The 27,914-nt window shown below is 41.2% G+C and overlaps 1 protein-coding gene across 2 annotated transcripts; it reads left to right on the plus strand.

Annotated features, from left to right (window-relative positions):
• On the plus strand, positions 1-27,571 carry HSPH1 (heat shock protein family H (Hsp110) member 1). Of its 2 annotated transcripts, none has more exons than XM_060234720.1 (18): positions 1-391; positions 5,531-5,588; positions 6,599-6,739; positions 8,021-8,143; positions 9,925-10,024; positions 11,775-11,908; positions 12,987-13,231; positions 14,278-14,506; positions 15,406-15,512; positions 18,129-18,262; positions 19,953-20,158; positions 20,709-20,840; positions 21,651-21,788; positions 22,472-22,597; positions 23,010-23,117; positions 23,421-23,540; positions 25,632-25,793; positions 26,712-27,571. In XM_060234720.1, the coding sequence occupies exons 1-18, from the start codon at positions 285-287 to the stop codon at positions 26,904-26,906; spliced, it is 2,565 nt and encodes an 854-aa protein (XP_060090703.1). In that variant the 5' UTR covers positions 1-284; the 3' UTR covers positions 26,907-27,571. The 2 variants fall into 2 exon arrangements, with proteins under 2 accessions (XP_060090703.1, XP_060090704.1); XM_060234721.1 differs by having other exon boundaries at positions 21,663-21,788.
• The last annotated feature ends 343 nt before the right edge of the window (positions 27,572-27,914 follow it).

The following is a 27,914-nucleotide window of genomic DNA, read 5'->3' on the forward strand; positions in this document are numbered from 1 at the left end:
GGTAGGGTTCGAGAAGCCCAGAGAAGGCGGAAGCGGAAGCCGCACGTGGAGCCGGCGAGTAAGCTTGTCGCAGTTTCTGGAAACTTCTGCCTATTGTCCTATTTAAACCTTATCGCTGGAGGCAGACAGATTTCGCTCGGAGGGTGGCGGAGGCCGCAGTTGGGTAGGGCGGGGGCCGAGGCCCGGTGTGAGCGGAAGACGGTCCTTCTCTCAACCTTAGGCCAAGGGCGGCGGTGGGTTTCTTCCACGAGAGGCCGGTGCAGCATAACAGCAGCCGCTCAGTTATGGCTGTGGTGGGTTTTGACTTGGGCTCCCAGAGTTGCTACATCGCGGTGGCCAGAGCCGGGGGCATCGAGACGGTGGCCAATGAGTTCAGTGATCGGTGTACTCCGTAAGTCAGATGCACCTTCTAGGGGGCTGGGTATACAGAGGGAGGCTGTCATGGGCGGGGGTGGAGATACTTCTTATAATTCCCTTTCCCGCATCTGAGTCGATTGTCGGTTTGGGTGCGGTGTGTGTGTGTGTGGGGGGGGGGGTATTATGCTCGCAGATTTGTGCATAAGGCCTGTTCAACCTAGTGGGACTTGTTTCTAAGTAAGCATCAGCAAGTTCATTGGGAGGAACTTGTTGCCATTATATTCATAGAGGCTTCTTTCTAAATGAACACTTTAACGATTGTACCATTGCAATCTCCGACTTTTATTTTGTCCTTTTTTCCCTTTGCCTAATTATTTCCAAGCAAAATCACACGTTAAAGACTTAATAAAATTTATTCCAAGCGTGTGTTAGTCGAAACGTGCTTCATCGGGTGCATATTAAAATAAAATCGTGTTGCTGTTGTAAATGCCATCTTGTTTAATCTCACGGCAAGAAACTGCTACCTTTCTTGGATTATTCTCAAGGATAGCAGTCCAAATGCGATTCTTTTTTCAGCTACTGCAGAAGGGGCCATGAATGCTTCTTATTCCGCGCTGGTTGTATTCCGTCCGCCGAGCTCGGCTTTTGCAGCATTGTTTTGCCGCTCCTATTTGAAGGATCATCTGTTATTCCTGCTACTTACTTCTTGCAGGCTGCGCGAGGGAGGGTCCTACAGGCAAATGAACTCTGGACCTGCGCTAGGGAGGGGGATTGCAGGGAAAAGACATTGACTTTTCTCTGTCTCTAAAATCTAAATCTCCAAAATCTCTAAAATTTAAAGGAGGAGGTGATGCTGCAGTGCTTGGGCAGTTCCTCCCTGAGCAGGTCTTACCGACCTGCTGCTCGGGAGAAAAGACTGGGAGGGGCGGAGGATGATGCTGGTAGATGAGTTGCTTAGCTGCTGGTTGAACTGATACAGGGCTGGTTCTGACTCAGATCTAGAATTTGCTAGAAAAGTCTTTACAGAGTTTTAACCCCAAGGTGCAGGATGCAAGCAAAGTGGTGCATTGATTCATTTGCCCTTGTCTGAACTGGGTAGAGGAGCACTGGATGTAATCGGTATTTTGAGGCACTAGCTGGAGCGACTTCTCATGTATGAGGATCCTCGCAAAAGTACATCAGTGATGGTTGCTGGCCAGAAACACACATATTCTCCAAACCATGCTAAGAATGATTCTGAGGTTTCAAAGGAACTGGGCTGCTCATCCTGTTGAAGCCCCTTTGAGTTCAGTAAATCCTTCAGTGGATCAGATGAGGTTTCAAAAAAAAATCTGTGCTTCCATTAACTTGATTAACTACTGAATGGTTTTAATGTTTAAATGTGAAGTATTTAATTGTTCTATTTAAATTGTTAAATTGTTATTGTTGGAAGCCGCCCTGAGCCACTCCTGGGAAGGGCGGGATACAAATCCCGAATAAATAAATAAATAAATGTTTTGTGAATAGAGCACCTTTGTATTATATAAGCTTGACACTATTTAATGTCAAATTAATATGTTGTAGTCATTAAATAACTGGGAAGGTTTAATTTGTGTAACTTGATATTTTCACCGTTTCAGCAAGTGTTACACAGCATGCTCCCTGTTTGGTAGATTACTTTGCTTATGTGTTTTAGAAGCAAGAATGGGTAGTTAGTGGACAAAAAACCCCATTCATTTTCATAAGGAAAAGTTTTCATTTGTTTCAGAGAGTAAATTTTCATTCAGCTCTATCTATTGATGGCCGGCCAGTCCGAATGTACCTCGGAAAATCTAGACCTGGCCCTTCAAGCCGTGGCTTTGTGGCTCAAGTTGAGTCGACTGAAATTGAATCCGACGAAGATGGAGGTTCTCTATCTGAGCCGGGGTGGTCCAGGGGGAGGGGGTCATCTGCCGGCTCTTGACGGGGTGCCATTAATACTGGCCCCTAAGGTCAGGAGCTTGGGCATGCTCCTTGAGTCCTCCTTTACAAAGGAGGCCCAGGTAGCGGCCACAGTTAGATCCGCCTTTTCCCACCTTCGGCAGGCACAGCAGCTGGCCCTGTTCCTGGAGCACAACGACTTAGCAATGGTGATCCATGCTACGGTCACCTCAAGAATAGATCACTGTAACGCTCTCTACATGGGGCTACCCTTGACGCTAACCCGGAGACTACAGCTAGTGCAGAACGCTGCGGCGCGGCTGTTAATGAGACTCCCTCGATGGGAGCACATTCAGCCGGTGCTGAAAGAGCTGCACTGGCTTCCTGTTGTGTTCCGAGTTCGTTTCAAGGTGTTGGTGTTGACCTTTAAAGCCCTTTATAGTCAGGGACCTGTCTATCTGTGGGACCGCCTTTCTCCGCATATTCCCCAGAGAGCACTGCATTCAGGGACGAAAAATCTATTGTCCATTCCTGGACCAAAAGAAGCCAGGTTGCATACGACACGAGCCAGGGCCTTCTCGGTGGCAGCGCCAGAACTCTGGAACGCTCTCCCAGAGGCCATAAGGGCCCTGTGGGATTTATCTACATTCCACAGGGCCTGTAAGACCGAATTGTTCCGACAGGCCTTCAATATTTAACCAAGAGAGAGCTGCCACTGGACATTATATAGAGCTCCATGCAGAGTACCGATGGTCACCATCGAACTTTCAGAACCGCTATACTGTACTGTATTAATACAGCAACATGAAATGTTTTAAATAATTTAAATATGTAATTATGTTTTATATGTTTTATTGGTTTTAATGGAAGTAATGTGATGTTGTGAGCCGCCCTGAGTCTGCTTGCGGAGAGGGCGGGATATAAGCTTAACGTAATTAATAAATAAATAATTGTTAGAGAAAAATTAAGTTTATTCAGCGGGACTTGCTTTCAGCTAAGTGTGTATAGGGTTGCAGCCCAAATATAAAAATGTAGGAACATATAAGAGGGTTCTAATGAGCAGAATTCTGTGGGAAGGGTCTTTAAGTGCTTTTTAAAATTTATAACAGTTTAATCCTACTTTTTTCACTATTTAAAGTGGTTTGTGAACTGCATGTAAAAACTGCACGCAACTCAGTAAGTGAACTGGATGGAATAGTAGAGAAGTAGATATAAATAGGATCCGTTTCAGTTTCCATCCAGGAAGCCACTAAGACAACATAGATTTATTCAATAGTAATCCAAAACACACAAATCTTTACCTAACACATCCACATAAAAATATGGTGGCAAGACATAAAGCAAAGCTCAAGAGGGAGAGGGTTTTATAACTTTGAGTCAACCACTGAAAAGGCCCTCATCTTGGTGACCATAGTCTTTCCTCCCAAGGCAAGGAACACAGAGAAGGTCTTTTGTACTAGATTTTAATGGAGTTGATCATTTGGATGCCTTGGGCCAGATAACATAAGGCAGTGGTCCTCAGCTCATGAACTGGGGCCCTTGGGTTGGCCTTAGAGCCCCACCTTCTGGTCTACAAACCCTTATATTCCCAGTTTATTTTCTGCTGTTTGGGAGGTCCTGAAGCTGGTGCACAAGGGTATCATGCCTTCAAGCTTCTTTGTGCATATGTTCTAAGATGGGGTGCCCAAACTTGTTTAATGTAAGTACCACATAGAATAAACATCAGATGTTTGAGAGCCACAAGACAGGAAAAAAGGAAGGCAAATAGATGGGAGGGAGGGAGAGAGATGGAAAGAAAGCAAATTTAACTTAAATGCATTCTCCAAGCCACTGGCTTGGCTTGGAGAAGTGATATAAAGACATAAATGCCTTCTACATGGGGCAGTGGAGTCTTTGAGAGCCACACAATATGCATGAAAGAGCCACAGTTTGGCCACGCCTGCTGTAAGAGGAGCAGCAGGATGGCAGAATTGCTATAATTATGTCTAGTTTCTGACATGGTTACTGCATTTCTAGATCTTTGTTGTCTTGTATCACTTGAATAAGTTCCTTGATGTTGTTCCATAAATACCTCTTCTAAATGGATAAAAGAACTAATAAGTACATAAAATTAAATACATAGCTGGATAGTGGCAAAAATTGGCTGTATATCCAACATATATTTTTCTGCAGCACACAAAAGAATGAACAAATTTTTATTTGTATTGATAACAAAATTAATGCAATGCATTGGTGCATAGAAGAACAGAATGGTGCATAGCATGAGTGTCTTATAGTTGAGGTTGAGCTTCCCTCCTCTGAACTGTCTGTGTTCTGATGTCATCTTGTGATTTGTTTTCCTTGTTGGCTCTTGATGGTTGGGTTAGGCATACAAGATGACATATCACAAGAAAATGCAACACATTTGCAGCAGCAACCCTCTGTGTTGTGACATCATTCTAACCTCTGTATATTATCCCCACTTAAGATGCTTGGCTGTTGCATTCTTTGAAAAAATGTTTAAATTTCTTGCCTTACACATCTTGTAACCTCTTCTGGTAGCCCAACAGCTCTCTTCAGGAGTGTGGGATATTTTCCCTTTGAAACAAGAACGGAAAATTCCAGGTCTTGCACATGATAAAATCTCAGTTGTATGGGAGTTAAAAGTAGTTCTTAACCATGCTGTGTTGCTCACTTCCCTTTGAGTAATGTTAAAAACTTCCCTTTGAGTAATGTGCAGTAACAAGCATGTAAATCTTTGAAGAAAAGCAGGTCTTGTAATGTCATGAGTGATGGTATTGCCGTTAGATTGACACAAGCAATAAATATGGAAGTTATGAAATATTTCAAGTGGTGCTATCAAGTTTCAGATTCCAGTTCTGACGGTATGTCTTAGAACCATATTCTTGTGTATGGAGGCATGCATCCAGTTATTCAGAACCTTTGTGGAGCAAGGCTTCCCTGCTTTCTGCACCTCCTGTGCATCCTGTTGAATTCCTGTGTTTTTTTCCCTGTGGGGCCAGGGGGATTCTTGAGAAAAGCATAGAAATCAAGGGGTGTCTGCAGTAGGAAGGGAGAGTCAGAATAAACTACTAGCACCCCACTTTCACATACAGAAATTCCATTCCATTGAGTGAACGGTAAGGGTGGGTACGTGCAAGTGTAATATTAGGGACATCATAAAATGTAGCAATTTGTGTTCAGGTGTGTTTTGCATGTAATGTTAATATACTCTATTGAATGATAATTTTCACGTACAATTTTTGGTCACTGAGAAATTAATCTTTTTTTTCAGGTCAGTTGTGTCATTTGGGTCCAAAAATAGAGCTATTGGAGTAGCTGCTAAAAATCAAGTAAGTCATCTTCCATGAAATAACAAAACAAAACAGCAATTTCAGTTAAAGGTTGTGCTTTGAATATAGGCACTGAACAACAAGTTTTATGCATAATACCCCAAAATGTGACTTTCCTTTAAAAGTTAGTAGATGAAAAGTCAAATACTGGTTGATCCTGCCCAGAAGCTCCTTTCTGTAGGGAGCTAACCATGGGATGATGACTGAAAAGAATTACTTGCAGTGGGGGGGCTGACTTTTTATGCATGGGGTGGGGCGAGGTGAATATGTTAGAGTTCAAGGCCACATACTCTAGCGCAGGGGTGGCCAAAATTGCTTAATGTAAGTGCCGCATGGAATAAACATCAAATATTTGAGAGTGCATGAAAGAGCCACGTGTGGCCCCAAGCTGCAATTTGGCCACCCCTGCTCTAGCAGCACTACATAATCTCATGTATGAATGCAAGTATGGAGCCATCTTAGTTCTGAATGCATTGGATGGATATTCTTCATTCTGGAAAGCTGCCTTTTAATGGGTCAGACTTCGTCTATCAAATTTGGTATTGTTTTCTCTGTCTGGTCATGCAGTCCAGGATCTCAGACAGAGAAAACTCTTTCCTTAATGCTCATTCCTTGATGTCTTTTTAAGTGGATTCAGTGGAGATTGAACCTGTGCTGTTCTGTATTATGAATCCCCATGCTCACTTACTCCTACATACAGAATGGTTGCCATTCATATATATATATAGGAAATATATAGTGCTGAATTCATATGAGGCTTGCTTCTTCGCTTAGCTGTGGAGGGTAGTACATTCAGTGGTTAGGTGTGTGGCTGAGGAAGGGACTCCTAATTCTCCACCTTTTCCTGAATCCTTGTCCATCCATTGTGACAAGCATTTAAATAGTAGAAGTAATAATAAATGGAATGTGAGCATTCTAGGTTTTGTTAGTTGCCGACATATATTGCATATAATTTGATCCTTTTGGGGTCAAGGTGCTCATTCCTTTTTCTCTTCCTCCTTCCGTCACAGCTAATCACACATGCCAACAACACAGTATTTAACTTCAAGAGATTCCATGGACGGGCATTTAACGATCCTTTTATTCAAAAGGAGAAAGAGCACTTGAGCTATTGCATAGTTCCTCTAAAAAATGGAAGCGTTGGGATAAAGGTAAACATACCATCGTTGCAATTGCAACATCCAGAATTTTACACATAAGCTGGAAGGGTTTTATTTCTTCTGGAATAATAGATTTTTGCTTATAAAATTCTTTTGAATTCTTTAGCAGAAGTTTTAATTTCTTTCTGAAATAGCATTTTGCTATAACTGCTATAGGAATTAAACTTTTGAAACAATAGTAACTCACTTCTAGTTTAAAGAGATTTTCATTTAAGATGAGAAAAGTAGGTATCTCTTTAGAACAAATGTTTTAAAGCAGTGTTATAATTCATGTTTGTTAGAACAAGTCAGACTGTCAGAAAGTACTGAGCAAGGTTTGAAGTTCCACAGAACTCTTTGCCAGTTTATATTTTTTTTAAAGCGAGAAGAAAGTGGTGTTTGGGGGCAAAATGAAAAATCCTGAAAACATTGCTAAACTGTGAAAGATTTAGGTCGCTCTTTTTTCATTACATTTCCTGCTAAGAACTCAGGGTGGCATACCTGTTTGGTGTAGTGGTTAAGTGTGTGGACTCTTACCTGGGAAAACCAGGTTTGATTCCCCACTCCTCCACTTGCAGCTGCTGGAATGGTCTTGAGTCAACCATAGCTCTCACAGAGCTGTCTTTCAAAGGGCAGCTTCTGTGAGAGCTCTCTTAGCTGCACCTATCTCACAGGGTATCTGTTGTGGGGGAGGATGGTAAAGGAGATTGTAAGCCACTCTGAGATTCAGAGTGAAGGGCAGGGTATAAATCCAATGTCGTTTTCTTCCTCCTCCTCCTTCCCCTTAACAACAGTCTTGCGATGTAGGTTGCAGGAAAGAGACTGGCCCAGCATTACCTAATGAGCTTCATGATTCAGTAGGCATTTGTCCTAGCAACTCTCACCAGTCCTAGTTCAGTGACCTAGCCCCTGCACCACCTTAACTATCCTGTACAATTTCTGGAAACACAATCCTAAGCCATTTAGCAGTAAGAGTCAGTGAGTCTGTTTGAACTTGTCTCCAAGGAAGCTGGTTTAGGTTTGTAGTTGGGCAGCAAACTTGCTTTACTGGTACCTTGACAGTGGCATCATCTTGGGTACCAAGTGTGCTCTCCCAGCTGAGAAGGAATGAAACATATAATCAGAGTGATTTAAGCTTCAAGCACCCAGTAAGAAACTTTATTATATATTTTGTTTTGTAAAAGGGCAGTATGTGATCAATACAGAACTGAAAATACTGAATGAAAAAGAATTAGTGGATTTTGTTTACAAGCACATGAAGTAAAACAACCTTTGCTTGTTCTCCCTACACAGGTAACATATATGGAGGAAGAGCACTTATTTAGCGTGGAACAGATAACGGCAATGCTGCTGACCAAACTGAAGGAGACAGCTGAGAATAATCTCAAAAAACCTGTTACAGACTGTGTTGTTTCAGTAAGTAGTTTTGTGTAAGGAACATTTGCAGCCTTGTGTGAACACTCTGTGACACTGCAGAAATTTTTGGCATTTGCCTAGATCTTTGGGCAGACTTGTAAACAACATTGAATATTTTGGGGTCTTTTAATGTGAGAACAGAGCTGGATCTATCCATGGTCTGAGGGATTCCTGATGTTACAACATTGCTGAAGCTGAGCAGGCCTGAACTCAATGAAAACACGGATATGAACCTGTTATGGTTACTGCAGAAGAACAGAAAATAAGGCACATTTTAAATTAAACTTTGAAAAAGAACACATAAGAGAACTTAATATGGGCAGTAGCCAAGATAGCTCTCTTCCTGGTTTGTATACAGACTGATTGTAGAAGGCATGTTCTACAAGTCCTTGCACCTGTAAAAGGGATAGTCTGGATCCAAGCCCATATTTCCTATAGTTTTTCCTCCACTCCTGCTCTGGCATTAGACGTTTCCTGTGATGCACTGGAGTTTCTGCTCCATGGTCTAGATGCAGATATTTCTCCCTACTGCCTTCTCATCCCAAGTGTCCATGTATTTCTTCCAGTTTTTGTTCCATTTTCCTCCTGTCAAGAGCTTATTTGGCAGTACTCCTTGATTGGCAGGATAACTTCCACTTCAGACTGAAGCTTATTTGTATTCATTCTCTGTATCCATTTGGCAACAGTTTCGCTAATCCCTGTTGGTGGGGATATGCACATACAGTTTTCAGCAGCCCTCTGTGGTGACCGGTGCATGTCTAAGTAGCTTAATGAGCCTGTTCTAAATTTTATCTCTGAATGCTGCGCTGGCAAAAAAAACCCACCCGTCACCAAGCAAAAGGTTTCCTGCATGTTTCACATTTATTCCGTACATAGAAGAGCTTCCAGGTAGTAGGTCTCTAATGTGTAAAACAATCTTGATTAATAAATTAATTCTCAGGTGATTTAACTTAATTTTTTTTCTTCCTCCATGTCCTCATTTAAAACGTCTGTTTACTTAAATATCAAAATCTTGATAAGACAGTCAGTTCTGTACTGTAATATCTGGAATGTGTTGTTTTCCAAGTCATTTTTAAAGTGCTAGAAGTAAATACCCAAGGGGGAAGTATTTGTGAGTTTCCTGCATTGTACAGGGGGTTGGACTAGATGACCCTGGAGGTCCCTTCCATCTTCTATCATTCTAACATTTATAATTTATTTATTTATTTTGTTTGACTTTTTATCCCACTCTCCACAGTGAGCAGGCTCAGGGTGGTCACAACATTCTAAAAACATACCATATTTAAACAGTATGAAATTTACAGAATATAACCATAAAACAATTAAAAACCATTTGTGTACATAAAACCTTAAGAGGCACCAGCAAAAAATTTACTGAATAGGATGAGGTTCCAATTTCAGTGCAGCGCAAGTCTAAGCAGAAAGAGGTGAAGCAGATGGGTGATTAAGCAGCTGAGCTGGACTGTAGTGCTGCTGGCATAGCTAAGCAGAGTAGTGCAGGGCAGGGGAGGCTGTTATGGTTGAGTAGTCACTGCCCTGACCTGGTGGAGCATCTCTGTTTTGAAGATCCCACAGAACTGCAGTAGATTTAGATGCAACTTGTCCATTAAATTTCTGAAATCTGTATTACAAACTCACCCTCAGTATTGCATTAGAACATACCATGAAAGGTTGGCTTGTTTGTTCAGTCTGATATCTTGTGACTTTAAGCAAAAACATTTTTGTGTCAAAAGTAGGAATTCTCTTCTGTGGTAATCCTCTTGTTTTCCTTGCTGCTTCAGGTTCCATCATTTTTCACTGATGCAGAAAGGAGGTCTGTACTGGATGCTGCCCAGATTGTTGGATTAAATTGTCTTAGACTAATGAATGACATGACAGCAGGTGAGCTAATCAGTCTGACTTCACATGTAAAGAGTTGTCTGATGTTTAACCCTCCCAAGGAAACAGCCTAACTATACTACTTTGGCAGAGGGGTCAAAGTGACCCCTCATTACAGCAAGAAGCAATGGAAACCTGATAGCTGTCTCAGTCATGGCATTAACTACTAAGGAAAAAAACAGGGCTCAAGAATAACTTCCTTCAGAAATGCAGGACAAAGGAGAGTAAAATTGAAAACCTCATTGAAAACTTCAAAACTCCACAAAATTTAAATAGGGTCAGATTGATCCAACCATTTTTAAAGTAGAAGGCACCAGTTGGGAACCTGTAAAAACAGTTTATTTTTAAGAAAACAGTCATTTTGAACTGTTACAACATTGAAACTTAATGTGATAATGGTGGAACAATAAATAAGGACAAAGGGAAGCAATTTGCTTGGAAAATGAGTGGCCACAGGTCACATATGAACAGTTCAATGCACAGATGGCTATGGGCCATCTAGAGTAAGTTCCCCTGTAAAGTTGAGATGGTCAGATCAGAGGTTTGGCAAATTTGAAGGGATCATCTGAAGTACTTCCCCCACCCCAGATATGTAAAGTTGAGAAGATCACTCTGGGGAAGCAATTAGCTCAGAAAACAGGTGGCCAGGGGTCATTAGAGTTCCAAGCTTCATGGCTTCTTCAAGTCTGGAAAGTGTGAGGTTCGGCGGGTGTCTTTAAACATGTGTAGACTTATCCTGCTGGGGTATAGAACAACCCCATTTCCAGAACTGCAGAACAATTCAGTTTGAGCTCACCCAGGTGGCTTATGGGGTGAGGGAAGCTTTGACAGAGCACAAACACGGGGCTTTTACCTGCCCCTACTATATACTCAACAATTCAAGTTGCAAAGACTGGTTTTCTTGGGGGTTGTTACAATCCCCAATTCCAAAAGTGGTATAAAACCTCAAAGCCAAAAAATGTCTATAAATATAAATTATGAGAATTTTTGTTTGTTTATTTTCACTGCTTGCTCCACCTTTCAATAAAATGAAAATAATAGGTGTTGGTCCATCTGTTTAAACATGGGCACATTTTTTCAGTATTTGTTGGGGGAAATAGAAACCCCAGTAATGATTATGCATAGTGCTTTCATTTTCAAACCAAGTCTTATTGGGGACCCTGTTTACCATTTTAATGAAACTAAAAATAAAAAAGCAAGGCAGTGGGGAGGGGAGAGAGGGAATTCAGGGAAATGCAGTTCATTGAGGAGAAGGCTCAATAGGAGTGTGGTGTCTGTAGGAAGCTTTAAATGGGTAAACCAATTTTTTCCCATGACTTCCTGGCTAACCCCCCTCCCCCCAATTGTTTGGAAGGGTTAATTTCATTTTGCAGTTATAAGATGGTTACAGCCACTATTGTAGTGATGTAAGAGCATATCATAAAACAGGTCTTCCTCAGATATGTCAGCTTTTAGAACTTTGTATGGATTTTTGAAATTTAGTTACTGTAGTATGCTACTTTCTCACAGTGTGTGTACTGGTGCAGAGGGCATCCTGATTTTTTCTCCGTTTGGTGGCATTTCTATACTTTGATTTGAGTATGCTTTTAGCTCTCATTTACTAGAACACCTTTTGCTGCCCACTTGTTTCACTGTTTAGTGCTTAGTAGATACACTTGCACAGAACTCCTAATATACCAGCCTATATGGGTTGTTTTAGTTTGAGAGCATATGAGTAACTTGACATACATTGACAAAATTTTGCTTTTAACAGTGGCTTTGAATTATGGAATCTACAAGCAGGACCTTCCAGCTCTAGAAGAGAAACCAAAAATAGTGGTGTTTATAGATATGGGCCATTCTGCATTTCAAGTCTCGGCTTGTGCTTTTAACAAGGGTAAACTGAAGGTAGGCAGAGCTTACTGTGAACTCTCATTTACAAGCATGCTGATAAAAAAGGACCATCATTTGGAGGTGTGTGGGCAAGGAATCTTCATCTCTTTACAGGGGGTTACTGCTGCACCACAAAACTGCTACAGGTTGGGCATGTAGCAGAAAGTAATGATTTTCCATATAAATGTGCATAAAGTTCTTGCATTTGCTTATTTGGTCATACAATAGAGCATATTTTAATGTGAAATGATAAATTAGCTTCTTGTTTGATATGCCCACTGAGGATCACAGAGATCCTTTGCCATAATATTAGAGTTGAAAATGCTGAGCAGCATGATGAAATTTCTAGGTGCTGTGGGCAGCTGGTGCTTAGAATTTGTTGAGTTCTGCATTAAAAGTAACCATCTGGAAAGGCACAGGTCTGAATATAGGGGGTAGGAAAGTTTTTAATTTGAACTTCATTGCAAAATCACTTAAGAACATAAGAGCCCTGCTGGATCAGACCAGTGGTCTGTCTAGTTCAGCATCCTGTCTCACACAATGGCTAACCAATTACTCCGGAGGGCCAGCAACAGGGCATAGAGGTTAAGGCCTTCCCTGTTGTTGCCTCCTGGCACTGATAATTCAGAGGCTTACTGCCTCTGAATTTGCAAGTTTCCTTCGCCACCTTGGCTAGTAGCCACTGATAGAACTATTGTCCATGAATCTGTCTAATCCATTTTAAAAGCTATCTGTGCCTTGGCCATAACTATATTCTCTGGCAGTAAATTCCACATTTTGGTCACTTGTGTAAAGAAATGGAGAAATAGCTGAAGCTTGTATTTATAAAAGTGAAAGACTAGACCGATAGAATTATTGTAGTTTGACTGTATTAAATAGCTTAGGTTTGTTATTGTATATACGTAGCCTTGATGAGCAGCTCAGCTACAGAACATATCCCACTGGTATGTTACATCTGGCAAAGATTTGTGTATATGGTTAAGAAGACATTTTTGAAATTACAAAAATATGCCACATGGATGCATGGAAATTCATGCTGATATCAAGAATGAACACACAATACAAGTAACTTTTCATCTTTTGTTTAAACCAGGTGCTTGGTACAGCTTTTGACCCCTTTCTGGGAGGAAGAAACTTTGATGACAGACTAGTAGATCACTTCTGTGCCGAAATAAAAGCCAAGTATAAGTTGGACCCCAGATCAAAAATACGAGCCTTTCTCCGATTATATCAGGAGTGTGAAAAGCTGAAAAAACTAATGAGTTCCAACAGCACAGATATCCCGTTTAACATTGAATGTTTTATGAATGATACAGATGTATCTGGAAAGATGAATAGGTAAGAGATCTCTTTGGGGTAGTCTGTTGAATCAGAAAGAAGTACTTTATTTAAAAGGTGTCCAGACAAAGAGGGACAGACGAATGAAAGGGGAGATTGGTGCTCTCTGGACATTTGGTATGCTTAAAATATAAGGTGATACTGCCAAAGGATATATAGCAGTTGCTGAAGGAGGCACTAGTTCATCATCATCCTTCCCAGTGTATGCTCTGGGAAACCCAGAGCTGCTTCACACCCAACATTTCTGCTCATCAGTACTATGGCTTATTGGATGAGGAGCAAGCCTGGTGCTTGCATGTTTCCCTCCTTGTCCTGCCCATTCAGTTAGTTCCTCACTCCAAGAAATCTTTGTTTGCCATTCCACACAAACATGTTTCTTATATTAAAATCATGGTTTGAAATCAATTTTCAAAAATTATTTTTTCGGCAATCACAAAGTCTTTGCTTACCAATTTGGATGTCATGTCAAACTGTGTATGACCTGAACTGGAAAATAATGCCTTGAGAAAGAGAGGAGCACAAATGACAAACACAGGAAACTACCTTATACTGAATCTGCTCCTTGGTTCCTCAAGGTCAGTATTGTTTACTCCGACAGGCAGTGGCTTTCCAGGGTCTCAGGCTGGGGTCCTTCACATCACCCACTTCTCGGTCCCTTTTAACTGGAGATGCCAGGGATTGAACCAGGGACCTTCTGCATGCCAAGCAGATGCTCTTCCACTGAGCCACTGACCCTTCCCTAATGTTCTCAGATATCCAGATTATGGCTTGGAGAATGCAAAATGTTACAGGTGAACCCAACTAAATATTTAACACCACCAAAAAAATTGTGTAATGTTGTAGGATATATGCCCTACTTCTGTGTTCATCCTTAGGCCTGAAGTAACTGGAATATACTATTTCTGACAAACTAGTTGCTTTCAAGTTGTCCCAAATTCATGACTGCAGGACAAAGTTTCTCTTACTTCTGATTAGTGAAGGCAGTCAGTGAACACTAAAGAAGCCTCTGACTTGGTTTTCTGTTTTTTTTTTTTTTTTTAATTTAGAGCCCAGTTTGAAGAATTGTGTGCTGATCTCTTGAAAAGAATAGACATCCCCCTTCGATCATTGATGGAGCAAACCCAGCTCAAGGTGGAAGATATGTATGCTGTTGAGATTGTAGGTGGTGCCACACGCATGCCAGCAGTTAAAGAGAAAATTGGGAAGTTCTTTGGCAAAGATGTCAGCACGACATTGAATGCAGATGAAGCAGTTGCAAGAGGCTGTGCTTTGCAGGTATGTTAGTTCACTTTGCAGGTATGTCAGTATGTCGTATCACTTCTCTCAGAAAGGTGGACTTCAGGCTTAAGCTGGTTGGTCTGTGTGTTTACCCCATCTGTGTACTCAGTACAGGGTTTTGCAGCTGAATGTGTGAGAGAGGTTCCATTGAAAAGCATTTCCTTTTATGGTGATGAGAAGCAGTACAGGAGTCTTGTTTGCCCAGACCAACATGTCTTGGAGAACTTGAGGCTTTTACAAAAGAAGAAAAGCATCTCAGGGAAGGAAAGCTATCAAGTGGAGAAATACAGTGGACGGCTGGAAATGGTGAACTGTTCTCTGCCCAAAGTTTCTCTGGTGTAGGTTGCAGCACACGCCAGTAGCTTTTCTTACTGTACTTACTAGGCAACCAGGCATTAGGCGCCATGAGAAAGGCACAGGGAAAATATGAGATGAAGAAGCAGTGTCTTAAGTATCTCTCCACCTCCTCCCTGGTGTTTCTCTGCTCGAAACTCTCCTATCCCAGAACTTCTTAGTACAACAGGGCTTTGTGATATATGTGTTATGTTTTTTTATAGACCCAGAGCTTTATTGCTGGGGGAGAGAGTTGGTCTTGAACAAATCCATAGCTGCCCTCTTGTCTCATGAGGGGTGTGAGGGTAAAAATGGTAGAGCATTTTGAATATGCTGAGATTTTCAATTTTTGAAAATGAGTTTAATTTATGTAAATGTGATTTCAGGACCAGCAAATAAATTGGTGTTACTGTTCAGTATGTAATTTATGTATTTGGAGAAATTCTTTGCCTATGGCATTGTTACATTGAATTAAACCACTAAAATGTCTGATTCTGTCTTTAGAAAATTGTAGGTAATTGCCTACAGAAGAAATAATACAAGTTCTTTTTTTTGTTCTTTAGTGTGCAATTCTGTCTCCAGCTTTTAAAGTGAGAGAATTCTCCATCACAGATGCTGTTCCATTCCCAATATCATTGCAGTGGAGTGCAGAGGCTGAAGAAGCCGATGGGTAAGTAAAAATGTGATATTGCTTTTTAAAAAAATATTACTGGCATGCGATGTTGACGAGGGAATTCAGACTGGAACTAGAGGTTAAAGTGTACGTGCAGGGATGCTTCCACCATCAGCAGCCATCCTCCTAGTATGGCACATAATATGTAGACTTGCAAGGCAAATCATTTATTTACTTCATTAATAGCCCACCTTTCTCACTGAGTCTCAAGGCAGATTAGAGAACCTAAAAACGATGCAGTCAGGCATCAGAAATCCAGAGAATAGTGTAATAGGACAAGGATTACCGAATTAGAAAACTGCAAGAAACAGTCTGTCTAAAGCAAGATATACCATAAACAATGCAGGAAGTAGACTACAATGGTAGAAAGGAAAGGTCCCCTGTGCAAGCACCACTCGTTTCCGACAACGTTTTCACGGCAGACTTTTTACGGGGTGGTTTTCCATAGATGATAACCTACAATAAGCACAGCAGTAAACTAAAACCCAAAGAAAAGGGTCACTGAGTTGTTCTGTTGTGCTACAGTTCTTAATCCCCCTATAAAAAGGCACTCCTGACCATTTGTTTTGCAAGTTCTTCAGAATGTTAGAAGTATGGTAGCCATTCTGACCACCTCAGGTAGGCCATTCTACAAGATAGGAGCCCCCACTGACAATGAGTGTAAATGGGCTGTTGGCAGTCTTACTCATTTGCTAGGTGACAAAAGGCTTTGCTCAGATGAGCATAGCTGCAACAGCATAGCATAGCAAGAAAGTCAAACCTGTGGATATGTGGGTCCAGGACCATTAAGAGCTTTGTATATGGTTTCTTTCTCCTGTTCCGTTTCAATGGCTGTCTCTTGCAGACATGGGATAACTGGCAGCCTGATATTCCATCAAGCACAGAGTAAGCTTGGATGTTTCAGGGTGGAGAGGAGGAGGTGACATGAGTCTTCTTCTGTTGTCAGAATTCATGTGTGTGTGGCAAAATCCTTTGTTCGTGTTCAACTTGTGTGAACTGAGTTAAATTTGGCTAATTTCATGGCAACAGTGATATTAACGCTGAACCTGTGTTGGCTGATCTGTTTGACTGAAAAAATGCAGCAGCTGAGGTGACACCATCTCAGGTGTGAATAGTAGATATGGTTCCAAACAAGGATAAAACCTGGCTTGACTTGTTTTCTCTGGCTGAAGTTACTTGCCCAGTTCGTACCACTATATTCAATGGGCAAGTTCTCTTGGTAGAAGGTTTATAGAAACAATGGTGCACTATGCAAGAGTCCTGAAGTACTCTTGTTGAGGTTACGCAAGAGAGCTTTCCAGTGGATGAGTCACACCATATCATTAAGTTCTGACATTTTCTAGAAGAAAGAATAATACTATACTGAAATATAGTTACAACCAGGGATGAGACACTGAGAAAGCAGTCTTCCAAATGTATAGAATGTCAGTGAATGAATGATATACTGAAGTCCTGTGAACAATATACAGAAGCAAGGATGTAGTAGGTCAGCACCCCAGAAAATCTGGACCTGGCGCTGCAAGCTGTGGTGAAATGGCTCAGGCAGAGTCAACTGAAACTGAATCCATTGAAGATGGAGGTCCTGTCCTGAGGTCGCGGTGGTTTGGGAAGAAAGATCCCTTTGCTGACCTTTGATGGGGCGCCTTTAGCGCCAGCTTCTAGGGTTAAGAGCTTAGGGGTGCTCCTGGAGCCTCAACTGACAATGGAGGCCCAGGTAGAAGCCTCTGCCAAATCTACATTTTATCATCTTAGGCGGATAAGGCAGTTGGTTCCATACCTGGAGCGCAGTGACTTGGCAACAGTGATCCATGCGACAGTCACCTTAAGATTAGACTACTGTAACACCCTCTATATAGGGCTGCTCCTGACACAGAAGCTGCAACTGGTGCAAAACGCAGCAGCCAGGTTGCTATTAGAGCTACCTCTGCGGGAGCACATTCAACCTGCACTGTGACACTGCACTGGTTGCCTATAGTGTTCCAGGTTTGCTTCAAGGTGCTGGTTATGACCTTTAAAGCCCTATATGGCCAGGGACCGGCTTATCTCCAGGACTGCCACTCCCCACATGAGCCCCAGAGAGCACTAAGAGCAAGTACCCAAAATCTTGTGATCCCTGGGCCAAAAGACGCTCAGCTGGCTACCACCAGAACTAGAGCTTTTTTGATAGCAGCCCCTGCCCTCTGGAACGCTCTCCCTAAAAATATCAGGGCTGTGCGGGACTTGCCACAATTCCACAGGACCTGCAAAACAAAACTGTTTAAATTAGCTTTTAACAACTAATGGGGAAGCAGCCACTATACTAGAGCATTGATATCTGAACCCATCCCAGTATAAAAATAGAGTGCTTAACAACATTATCATATGCAGAGTCAAATACGAACTAATAATATTGATGCCATCTTGGATTTTAGGACTGAAACTGCAAATGTATTGTACGTATACAATGAATTTTAACAATTTTACTGTATTTTATATTAACATTATGTATTTTAATTGTTGTCAGCTGCCCTGAGCCCGATAGGGGAGGGCGGGATATAAATATAATGAAGTAAATAAAATGAGCACCAGGGTTGGCAAACTACTCTTCCTAACTCATTTCCTTTTTTTTTATAGAATTCATGAAGTATTCAGCAGGTATCATGCAGCACCATTTGCCAAAGTTTTAACGTTTTATAGAAAAAGCCCATTTGAACTCCAAGCTTTCTTTTCCAACCCTGGCAGTGTCCCCTACCCTGAGAAGATGATAGGTAAGTGATTATCTGTGTCAGGCGAGAAACTGCCTTCTCATAGATTTAAATTGGCTGGTCTTTAATATTCTTACATTGCCATGCTGATCTGATATTGATAGAGATGCAGATCTGGATTGCATATGACAGTTGTGTCAACTGCGTGGTATGTCAACTGTTCAGTAAAATAGCCAAAGTGAGAAATAATGTCAGATCTTGTTTACACATGCTCAGTTTTGTGCAATATAGGCTATATTCAGATGTCATGAAAGCACTTTGATTTATCCTGCGGCTAGCATCTGCCACCCATCTTGCGTACAGAGCTCTCATCAAACCCTTAACCAGGAGACCTCAGCTCTGAATATAAGTGCCAAAGTGTCCAGAGCTTAGAAAGATGAAGGTAAACCAGACTCATTCTCACTGCAAACAAGCCAGAGTTTGTTTGTGGTGACTGCATTATTCAAAGTTCTTATTTCAGAAGAACTGTAAACTGTGTTTACACACAAACGGATCTATTGCACCTTTAAGTCAGTCATTTTACTTAGGCCTTTTACTTGAACAGTGCCAGACAGGTGCATGTTCATAGTTTCTCCCCACTTTATTGTAGCAGGCTGAGTAACTTCACTATCCTCTCTATTGCTCTTGTGTAAAAACTGCAGCAAGAGTTGCTTGCCAGTAACATTAGTTTGGGGAGTCAGTTATTGCTATCAAGGTGTGTCACTGTGGGTATTTCTACATTGCAGCAAAATTGGGCAGACACGATTAGTGGAGTGTGCCTGATTCAAGGACCAGAAAGGCAATGGAAAGTAAGAACCAGTTTAAGGCCTACTAGTGCTTCAGGTCCCTTGGCCAGTTGTAGCAACAGAGAAATAATTAACCTTTTAAAGCAAGCGCCCCTTTTTCTATGGATTGGCTGTTCAGATTTGTCTAGAAACCGTGGCCTGCTGCTGAACAATGATGTGCGTCTCCCTTCAGTATTCAACTTCCACCCTAGCTGCTTAACTGGAATGACACAGTTTACTATTTTTGTGACTGTTAAATGAATGTAAATTCATTCTAAGGATTCTCCCATGTGAACCAAGAAATTTGCCTCTCCCCCCTACTGTATACCTTCTGGAGGCGAGGGAGCTTTTAGGCATTCCTCTGTCCTTCCTGGACTTACATGGAGCTAAGGACTCCTTCCTCCATTTTCTTACTGCACCTTCTGAGGTCAGTGGATGGGGGAAGGGAGCAAACTGACTGTGGAAGAAGACTCTTCCCGGATTATCCAGTTGCCAAATACAAGCAAGCTGGGAGACTTATTTCTTGGGGCAGGGTTGGTACTGTTACCTTTCTGTCATACTCTGATGGAACTGCCAGAGCCAGGAAAAATATATTCAGGAATAGAGAGGGGACACTGAAAGTTCTGTCCATCAGCTGTCTGTATGACACACTTGTATTAGTGTTGGATTTTGTAAGCCCCCTGGAGAGGGCTGAATTCAGTGGAAGTGTGTGATCAAATGTTTCAATAATAAATCCTGCTTTCCCTCAGTAACTCACAAGTGTGTTTGAAATCTCAGTCCTAGCACTGTGGGCAGTGTAAAATTTCTCCATCCTTCTTTGTGCTGTGCTGTATAGTATAACCTTAGCAACCATTGCATGGCTGCTGGGGGTGGGAGGGGAGAGGATAACTGAGATTTTATATTTGTCAGGACCTTTCATTTCCTTTTAGGCAAGTACATTATCCAGAATGTTGCAGCTCAGAACAATGGAGAGAAAACAAAAGTTAAGGTCAAAGTCCACATCAACACTCATGGCATTTTTAGTGTTTCTACTGCATCAATGGTGGAGCAGGTGAAAGCAGAAGAGAATGAGACTCCTGATGTTGAGACTGAAGGAGATGCTCCAAGCCAGATACCAATGGAGAATTCATGCGATGTAAGTTGCCCTCTTTCCCTGAGGGACTCCAAATAGAGAGACTGCTAGGGTGGAAAGGTTAAGATTCTGTAGAGTGAATGGACTGGGGGGCGGGTTTGAGGGGTGGGGAGGTCACCTTCTGTATGCATATTTATATCCAATATGTCAGACAGATTCCCTAGAGAAGGGGAATAGAAATGTTCCAAATAAATACATTGTTGTCCTAGGCCTGTATAATGTATAAAGTTAAATGCTTTTGGGCTTCTGACTTGGCCCAGAGAGAGAGCTGTGTAAGCCACCAATAAATGGAGAGTTAGTTCACAGTACATCAGAAGTGATGAGTGGTACAAATAGCTTACTTATGAGGATGAAGGTAGTTCTTCGAAGAAACTTGGAAGAAAAAGTTAAATATGCCCAACATTCACCTGACTGTGAGTGTTTGCTCATTACAGTAAGAGGGGAGTGAAGTGGTGCTTTGCATTGAGTTTGTTTAGAATAATAATATAACTATATTATATGAAAAGTGTCTGTTTTTTGTTCACATCTTTTTGTGCCTGGGCTCCTGTTTCAGAAAAATATCCAGCAAGGCAACAGTGAGGCTGGAGCCCAGTCCCAGGTACAAATAGATGGTCAGCAAACATCACAGCCTTCCCCTTCCCCTGAGCCTCCCTCTGAAGAAAACAAAACCCCAGATGCTGGAAAAGTGAGTGACCCTTTTTAAAAACATGTTTTGCAGGGGAGGGAATGCAATTAACTATGCTTAAAAAAATGGTTTGCTGCAAGTATGCAGCTTGGTGTTCTGGCTCTCTGCATTAGCCAGATCTTAAAACTAATTCATGTTTCCTTGTGTTATCTGTAATGAACTAATATTTTCGTTGTTAAGCACAGTGAAATTCAATATTGTATTTTAAACCTCGCTTTTCTCCAAGTGGGGATCCAAAGCGGGTTACAACAATAAATCAGTCCACCCAAAGGGAACACCTATTCCCTTATGTATATGTGTATTTTAGCTCTGGTTTAAATGATGTGTTTTTATAGGCCTTATTGGGTTTTAAATAGCGATTTTTAAATTATTATGTTTTATTTGTCTGCTCCTTGGGTGGCCTATATGAGGGCAGAAAGACAGGGTATAAATTTTAAATAAAAACGAATAATGTTCTCCATTTTTCCATTTTGCCCTCACAATTACCCTGTGTGGTAGATTCAGGTGGGTACCCATGTTGGTCTGAAGCAATAGAACAAAGTTTGAGTCCAGTGGCACCTTTAAGACCAATAGAGTTTAATTCTGGGTATAAAGCTTTCAACTTTATTGGACTCAGACTTTGTTCCTGTGAAGTAGGTTAGGCACTGAGAAAATGACTGGGCCAAAGTCACCCAGCAACCTTCCACCAGCCCAACATTTTAACCACTAAGAAAAATGTGTTGTGAAAATGCTGCCTTTTTTTTAGAAAGGTATCTCATTGTAATCTTGTATCAGTCCCTTATGTAATGTTCCTCTCTGCTGTCCACTCAGACAAGCGAAAAGAAAAGCGATCAGCCTCCAGAAGCTAAAAAGCCCAAGATAAAAGTAAGGAATGTTGAACTGCCTATTGAAGCAAATTTGGTCTGGCAGCTTGGGAAGGATTTGCTCAACATGTACATTGAAACAGAGGTAAGTTTGCTCTGGCATCTGAACCTAATTAAGGAGTGCACACCAGAGCTCTCATAGATTGCTTGGTCAAGCCAGTGGTATATTTTGGGAGCTGAAAGATGTGAATTCCACAGAAAAAGAGGTTCCAATCTTGTAAATAGGCAGGGTACTTAATAATCTCAACATGTTTATTCAGGCACTACTCCAACTGATTTCGGAAACATTTTACCAAGTAAGTATGCTTAAGGCTGAAAAGATCCTTTTAGAAGGATCCTTATACAATCTATACAGCAGAGGAGTGGTTCATACCTGGATAAACTTTCTTGTTGGCTGGATTATGAACTGGTTTGTTAAAACAGGATTGCAATTCAGATTATGCATTTTTCCCTGTTGTATTTACCTATGGTAGTTAACCACACATGGAGTTTTAATGTTCGTGTGAGTCATGCTTTTGTCTTAAATTCTTGCAACATTTCTGTTTTAAATGATGATTTAAAGGTTGGTCAATAAAGGGTAATATTTATTCCAGCATAAGCTTTTATGGACTAGAGGCACTCATGACGTCCAAAGAACTAGGCTGTAGTTTAGTCCATAAAACCTTACTCTGGAATAAAACTGTAAGTAACAGATCTCCTATTTATTTCTGTACATCTAAATCTGATGGTCATATTTTATTTTTGTGGGGTTTTTTAAAATTCAAATAGGGCAAGATGATCATGCAAGACAAACTGGAGAAGGAAAGAAATGATGCCAAGAATGCTGTTGAAGAGTATGTTTACGATTTCAGAGACAAGTTATCTGGAGTCTATGAAAAATTTGTGTGTCCACAGGTATGCCATAATTAACAGTGACTCCTTTTTGCTCTGTGCATCACCAACCTGTGCATCACCTTTGCCAATTTGCTGTAAAACAAACATAATTAATGCAGTTGCCAAAATTTTCTTCATCAGAAAACCAAGGTGCGCAATGCTCCCTGTTTAGGACATTTTAGGATGTAGAGGAAGCTTTTAATTATCCATCCCGTCTTTGAACTAATGCTAGTTCTTTATTAAAGATACCCACTCCTTGCCCTAGGAGCCAGTTACCTTAAGCAGTGGCCTGTGACTAATGAGTGATCATGTTTCTTGTGTGGCAGTTGTTCCATCCACAAAACTCTTCTTTTTCTGTGTTTTCTAAAGCATCCTGATCTGCTATTGATGGGCCTGCACGGTATAAATAAACATGCCTTTAAATCTCATTTAGGATTACCAGAATTTCTCCAAACTACTGTCAGAGACAGAAGACTGGCTGTACGAAGAAGGGGAAGACCAACCCAAACAGGTCTATGTGGACAAATTGACTGACTTGAAGGTATGGCTTCTTCTGAGTTAAGTGCAGTATGCTAGACAAAGCCCTCACCCTGATGGCCCATACTGGTCTGATCTTGTCAGATCTCAGAAGCTAAGTAGTGTTGACCCTAGTTGGTATTTTGATGGGTGATCTCCCAAGGACTAGCAGGGTCTATACACATAGGGAGACTGTCTCTGAATGTCTCTTGTCTTGAAAGCCTTTACAGGGTAGCCTTAAGTCAGCTACAACTTGATGGCACTTTTACATACACACTAAATAAATAGTTGCTCTTGTTTACTGAAATGTATGTTCTGATTGATTTAGAAATTTGGGACTCCCATCGCAAACAGATTTCAAGAAGCTGAAGAACGACCCAGGCTGCTAGATGAAGTAGGAAATGCAGTTCAGCACTATGCAAGGATAACAGAAGAATACAGAAACAAGGTACAGTGCCTTCCATACAGACAGCTGGAGTGTGTGTGCACATGTGGGGACTTTGTGTTCTTTTTCACTGTGCTCTGCAGCAGACTTTTTTCGCTAGACTGGAAGAGCAGACAGATGTCTTCTGTGTAGAGTGATGAATTCCGGAAGATGTCCTACTAATCTGTTGCAGAAAATTATGAAGAAATCCTGCAGCACTTTCAAGGCCTAACAGATTTCTTACAGCATAAGTTTTTGTGGATTTAGAAGGCCACAAGTGGCCCACTGGGGGGGTGGTGTGTGTCATACTTTATGACCAGTTCTGTATTTAGTACTTGCCTCCCTTCTGTGGGGCTCATCACAGCAGCTGTTTTTCCTGGATTCTGCATTGGCATCCCTGGAGCAGGGCTTCATGTTCTCTGCTTGCTCTGCAAACTTGAGAGCCAAGAACGAGACATGGACAAAGGCTAGTGTAGAACCAGCATGTGGTTGGTGCTGAGGAGTCATTATTACACCTCACTGCTGGCGTATCAGAGGTAGCCTGCTGTCTACTCAGTATGAAAACTGGTTAAGGGCCCCAGTCACAATTTTAAATGATTCGAAAAGGATGGAGTCCTATTCTGTTCCTAGGAAAAATCAGCTTGAGTGATTGAGCATAAGCCCTGTTGGAGGAAGGGGTTCTTGCAGTTCTTGGGCGGGAGGGGGGGTGGGGAGGCAACCAAGAGTTCCTGTGTGTTTTAACAGCACATGAGGAGAGTTGTTTTTTGTTTTGTTGATGCAGCAATATGTGTAAATGCATACACTGTCCCTCTAGTGAAAGCAGCATAATAAGTTAGTTCTTTCTGTGGAAGGACTGCATCTGGTTGATTTTGACTGCATTCTGTTCCCCACACTCTCAGTTACAATTCTGGTAGTGATAGCAGCAGACGCTTTTGTAAAAGCAGTTCTTAAGTTTAGTCGTGGTCAAGGAAACAGTGAAGTATTGATGCTAACGAGCTGGATTTGCACACTAATAAGAGTCTTGGGTTTTCTTCCAAAAGGGCCAGAATTTCAATCTACTCATAACATCAGCTGCCCATTTTTTGTTTTATTGCAATAGCACAACTGAATTGATTGGATCCACAGTATCATCTTTCTTTGTAAGGTTTCTGCCTGTCTTTCTGTACAACGGCTGTTATAGACTGAGTTCTCATTGTGGAGAATGCTCTTTTCTGTTTTGCTGGGAATGGATCTAAAAAAATTTTTTTTCTTTCTGTAATATAAATAGGCATAAACATTTGAACCTGATATTTTGCGGCCAGATGGAATTTATATACTAACCATCCTATGTCTTCGTTCTTGTTAGAGGTTTGGCAGCCAGCCAGCCCAGCTGGCCCACAGTAATGTCAGAAAACCCACATTGATCATTTCAGTTACGTTAACATACCAATTATTGCTTGCAGTATTCTGAGCTATTTGGAATTGCTCTAAGTACCAGTTCCACACAGAGCCCCATGTAGTTTGTATTCAAGCATAAGCAGCCTCCAGTCTAGCATAAGAGATGGGGATTGCAGAAGCAATTTTGTTACACGTAGTTGCCGAGACTTCTTTCAGATAATGCAGCAGTGGGCTTAATAAGCTAAATATTGGTTGAATTCTACCGCTGTTTTGCACAGTGTGGCAGCAGAATATCCACCTTCTCTGTTCGTTACTTCTCATGAGGCCTTGAAGCAATAAGAGTGGTGGGATGTCTTGTCAGTCATGACTTTGTCATCCTCCAAGAAGCTCAGGACGGTGTCTGAGGTTCTCAGTGCCTGCATTTTGTTTTTACAACACATTCTGTAAAATGGGTGGGCTGAGAGGAAGTGACTGGCCCAGTTATCACCCAGTGAGGTTGATGGCCAAGTGAGGGTCTGAAGTCAGTGGTTCTGATCCTAGTCTGACCTTCTAGTTCTATTATACTGCACTGGCACCATACGAAGCACAGAAACCTTCATGTTTTTGTTTTTACCTCTGTGCAATGTACAAAGTGACTTTCCATTGTTGAACGAAAAATCATAAAACTATGAATTTGATATTTGAAGACCCAGTGGAAACATGAAAACCATCAACGTATTACATTCCTCCTTGTTTCAGGATGAGAAATACAATCACATTGATGAAACAGAAATTGAGAAAGTAGAGAAGTGTGTCCAGGACACAGTGGAATGGTTGCGCAGTGTAATCAATGCCCAAGCAAAACAGAGTCTTCATCAGGAACCCGTGATTCGTGCAAATGAAATCAAAGGAAAGCTGAGGGTGAGTGTAAATACTGGAACAGGTTTAATTACTGAAGGCCAAACTGAAGTCTTAGGAATGAAATGCATGTTGTGGCAGTTCTCTCTGTTTGATGGAAAGGCTTGCCCATGTTGTTTTTGAAGACAAGGCAGGGCAGGTTTCTGGCCCTTATGACTGAAAAAAGATTGATTAAAATACCTGAAGATGCTGGCTTCAGTGCTTTGTGCCAGGTCTTTGCCCTCTTGACCCATGTCTGTGTTTCCTAGTGACCACATAGTTCCCTATAAGCTGTGCTGTATTAATGTTGGTAGATGAGGTATAGTTAATGTCTGTTCCAGCCTAAATCTTGAGCAAAGGTTGGGTTTTATTGAGAAATGACAGTCATTTCTTATGCTTGCAACATGACTTCGAGTTATATAAAAACGACGTTTTCTTTCATTTCGATACATTAGTTAAGTAACATACTGTCTAATATCTAACTAAAGCGTCTGTGCCATCTCTTACTTTCCTTTAGAAAAGCACTTTTGTAAAACTGTATTTTATACCTTCTGTCTCACCTCCCCATATCAGAATTTCACTTGCCATGCATGCAATTCTTGATGTGATTGTTTCTTATGTGTTTGTTTTGAATCCATTCATAGAAACATAAATGTAAAGTATTTAAAAAGTCTGAATTCTGATCCCATCACTTTGACCAGGATAGCCCAAACTTGCCCAGTCTCACCAGATCTCAGAAACTAAACAAGGTTGTACCCTGGTCAGTATTTGGAAGGGAGACATCAGAGAATACCAGTGTCATGATGCAGAGGCAGGAAATGGTAAACCACCTCTGAATGTCTTTCTGCGACTTGACAGCCGAACACAACAACATAAGGATCAGATCAGAGTTTTCTGCTTGGAACTTTAAATTTACCATATTTTGCTCTCCCTCAATTGTAGGAGCTACACAGTGTTTGTGAGCCCATTGTAACCCAACCAAAACCTAAAGTAGACTCTCCCAAACGAGAAGAGCCTCCGGATGTGCCCATGACTCCTAAAAATGAAGACATAGAAGAAATAAAAAACATTGAGACAACACAACAAAATGGCGAATGCCACATGAACGATAGTCCAGTGAACATGGACTTGGACTAGGCCATTGCATTTTCAGTGAGAAGTTTCTTCATGGAAAATTCATCAGGTGTATTATGTGATAAAAGGAAACTGTGTTGGGGGAACTATTTATATTTTGTTTAAAGCACTCAAATTCTGTTGCATTGTGTTGGGAATGAATGTATTAAAAGGTAGGCTACAATAATGATAATCCTTAAAGGAAAACTGCCTTGGTAACTTTCAGATTCCTGTGGAATTGTGAACACATACTAAATCTTCTGTGCAGGAATTTAAACCTTTCATATCAACTGCAGATATTATCAAAGAATGGTTACAAAGGTACTGCTCCTTTAAAAGGGTTGCAGCTGGAGCTTTTTGTAGATGCCAAGGTAGTTTTCTTTCTTGTACTCCATGTTGTTTGTCTTTTCCATTGACAAAAGGCCCTGAAAAGCCTAAACGAGAACCAAATTCTTCCCCACCCCAATTTATGTTATCTGTGTTGTGTCATCGTCCCAAGATGTTTGCTAGAAGAAGGAAGAGTAAGAAGAAATACGTGAAGCAGCATGCAGAATTGCTTTGGTCTCCTGCTTTTCCACACATGAAAAGTGTTGAACAAAATGAAGGTCATACTCATTGTATTGTAAGTTCTTGTGATGCCTTTTATTGAACTTTAATAAAGTTCATTGAAACCATAGGGTTTGTAAAAATGACGAGTTTGCCTTTTTGTTATATCTGTGTTCCAATGTAACTGCATCAGCAGTGCTGCAGCACCAAATGGGACCACTTTCTCAAGCTCTCAAGGAAAAGAGTTTCAGATGCAGAAAATGAATAGCTCCAGTCAGCAAGCTGATATTTTGATAGATATGGGCCTGCTTGCATAAGAACCACCTAAGTATCACCAGATATTATTTTCCTTTTGTAAAATAAGCTTATGAAATACTTAATCTTTTTAAAGGAATGCAGTTTAGGACGGAGAGAAGGCAATTCCCCCCCACCCCAGGTTCTATATTTTTGATGTCATGTGATTATGCCTTGTGTAGCTAGGCCAGC

Source organism: Heteronotia binoei, chromosome 3 (genome assembly GCF_032191835.1).
Source record: "Heteronotia binoei isolate CCM8104 ecotype False Entrance Well chromosome 3, APGP_CSIRO_Hbin_v1, whole genome shotgun sequence".
Taxonomy (NCBI): domain Eukaryota; kingdom Metazoa; phylum Chordata; class Lepidosauria; order Squamata; family Gekkonidae; genus Heteronotia; species Heteronotia binoei.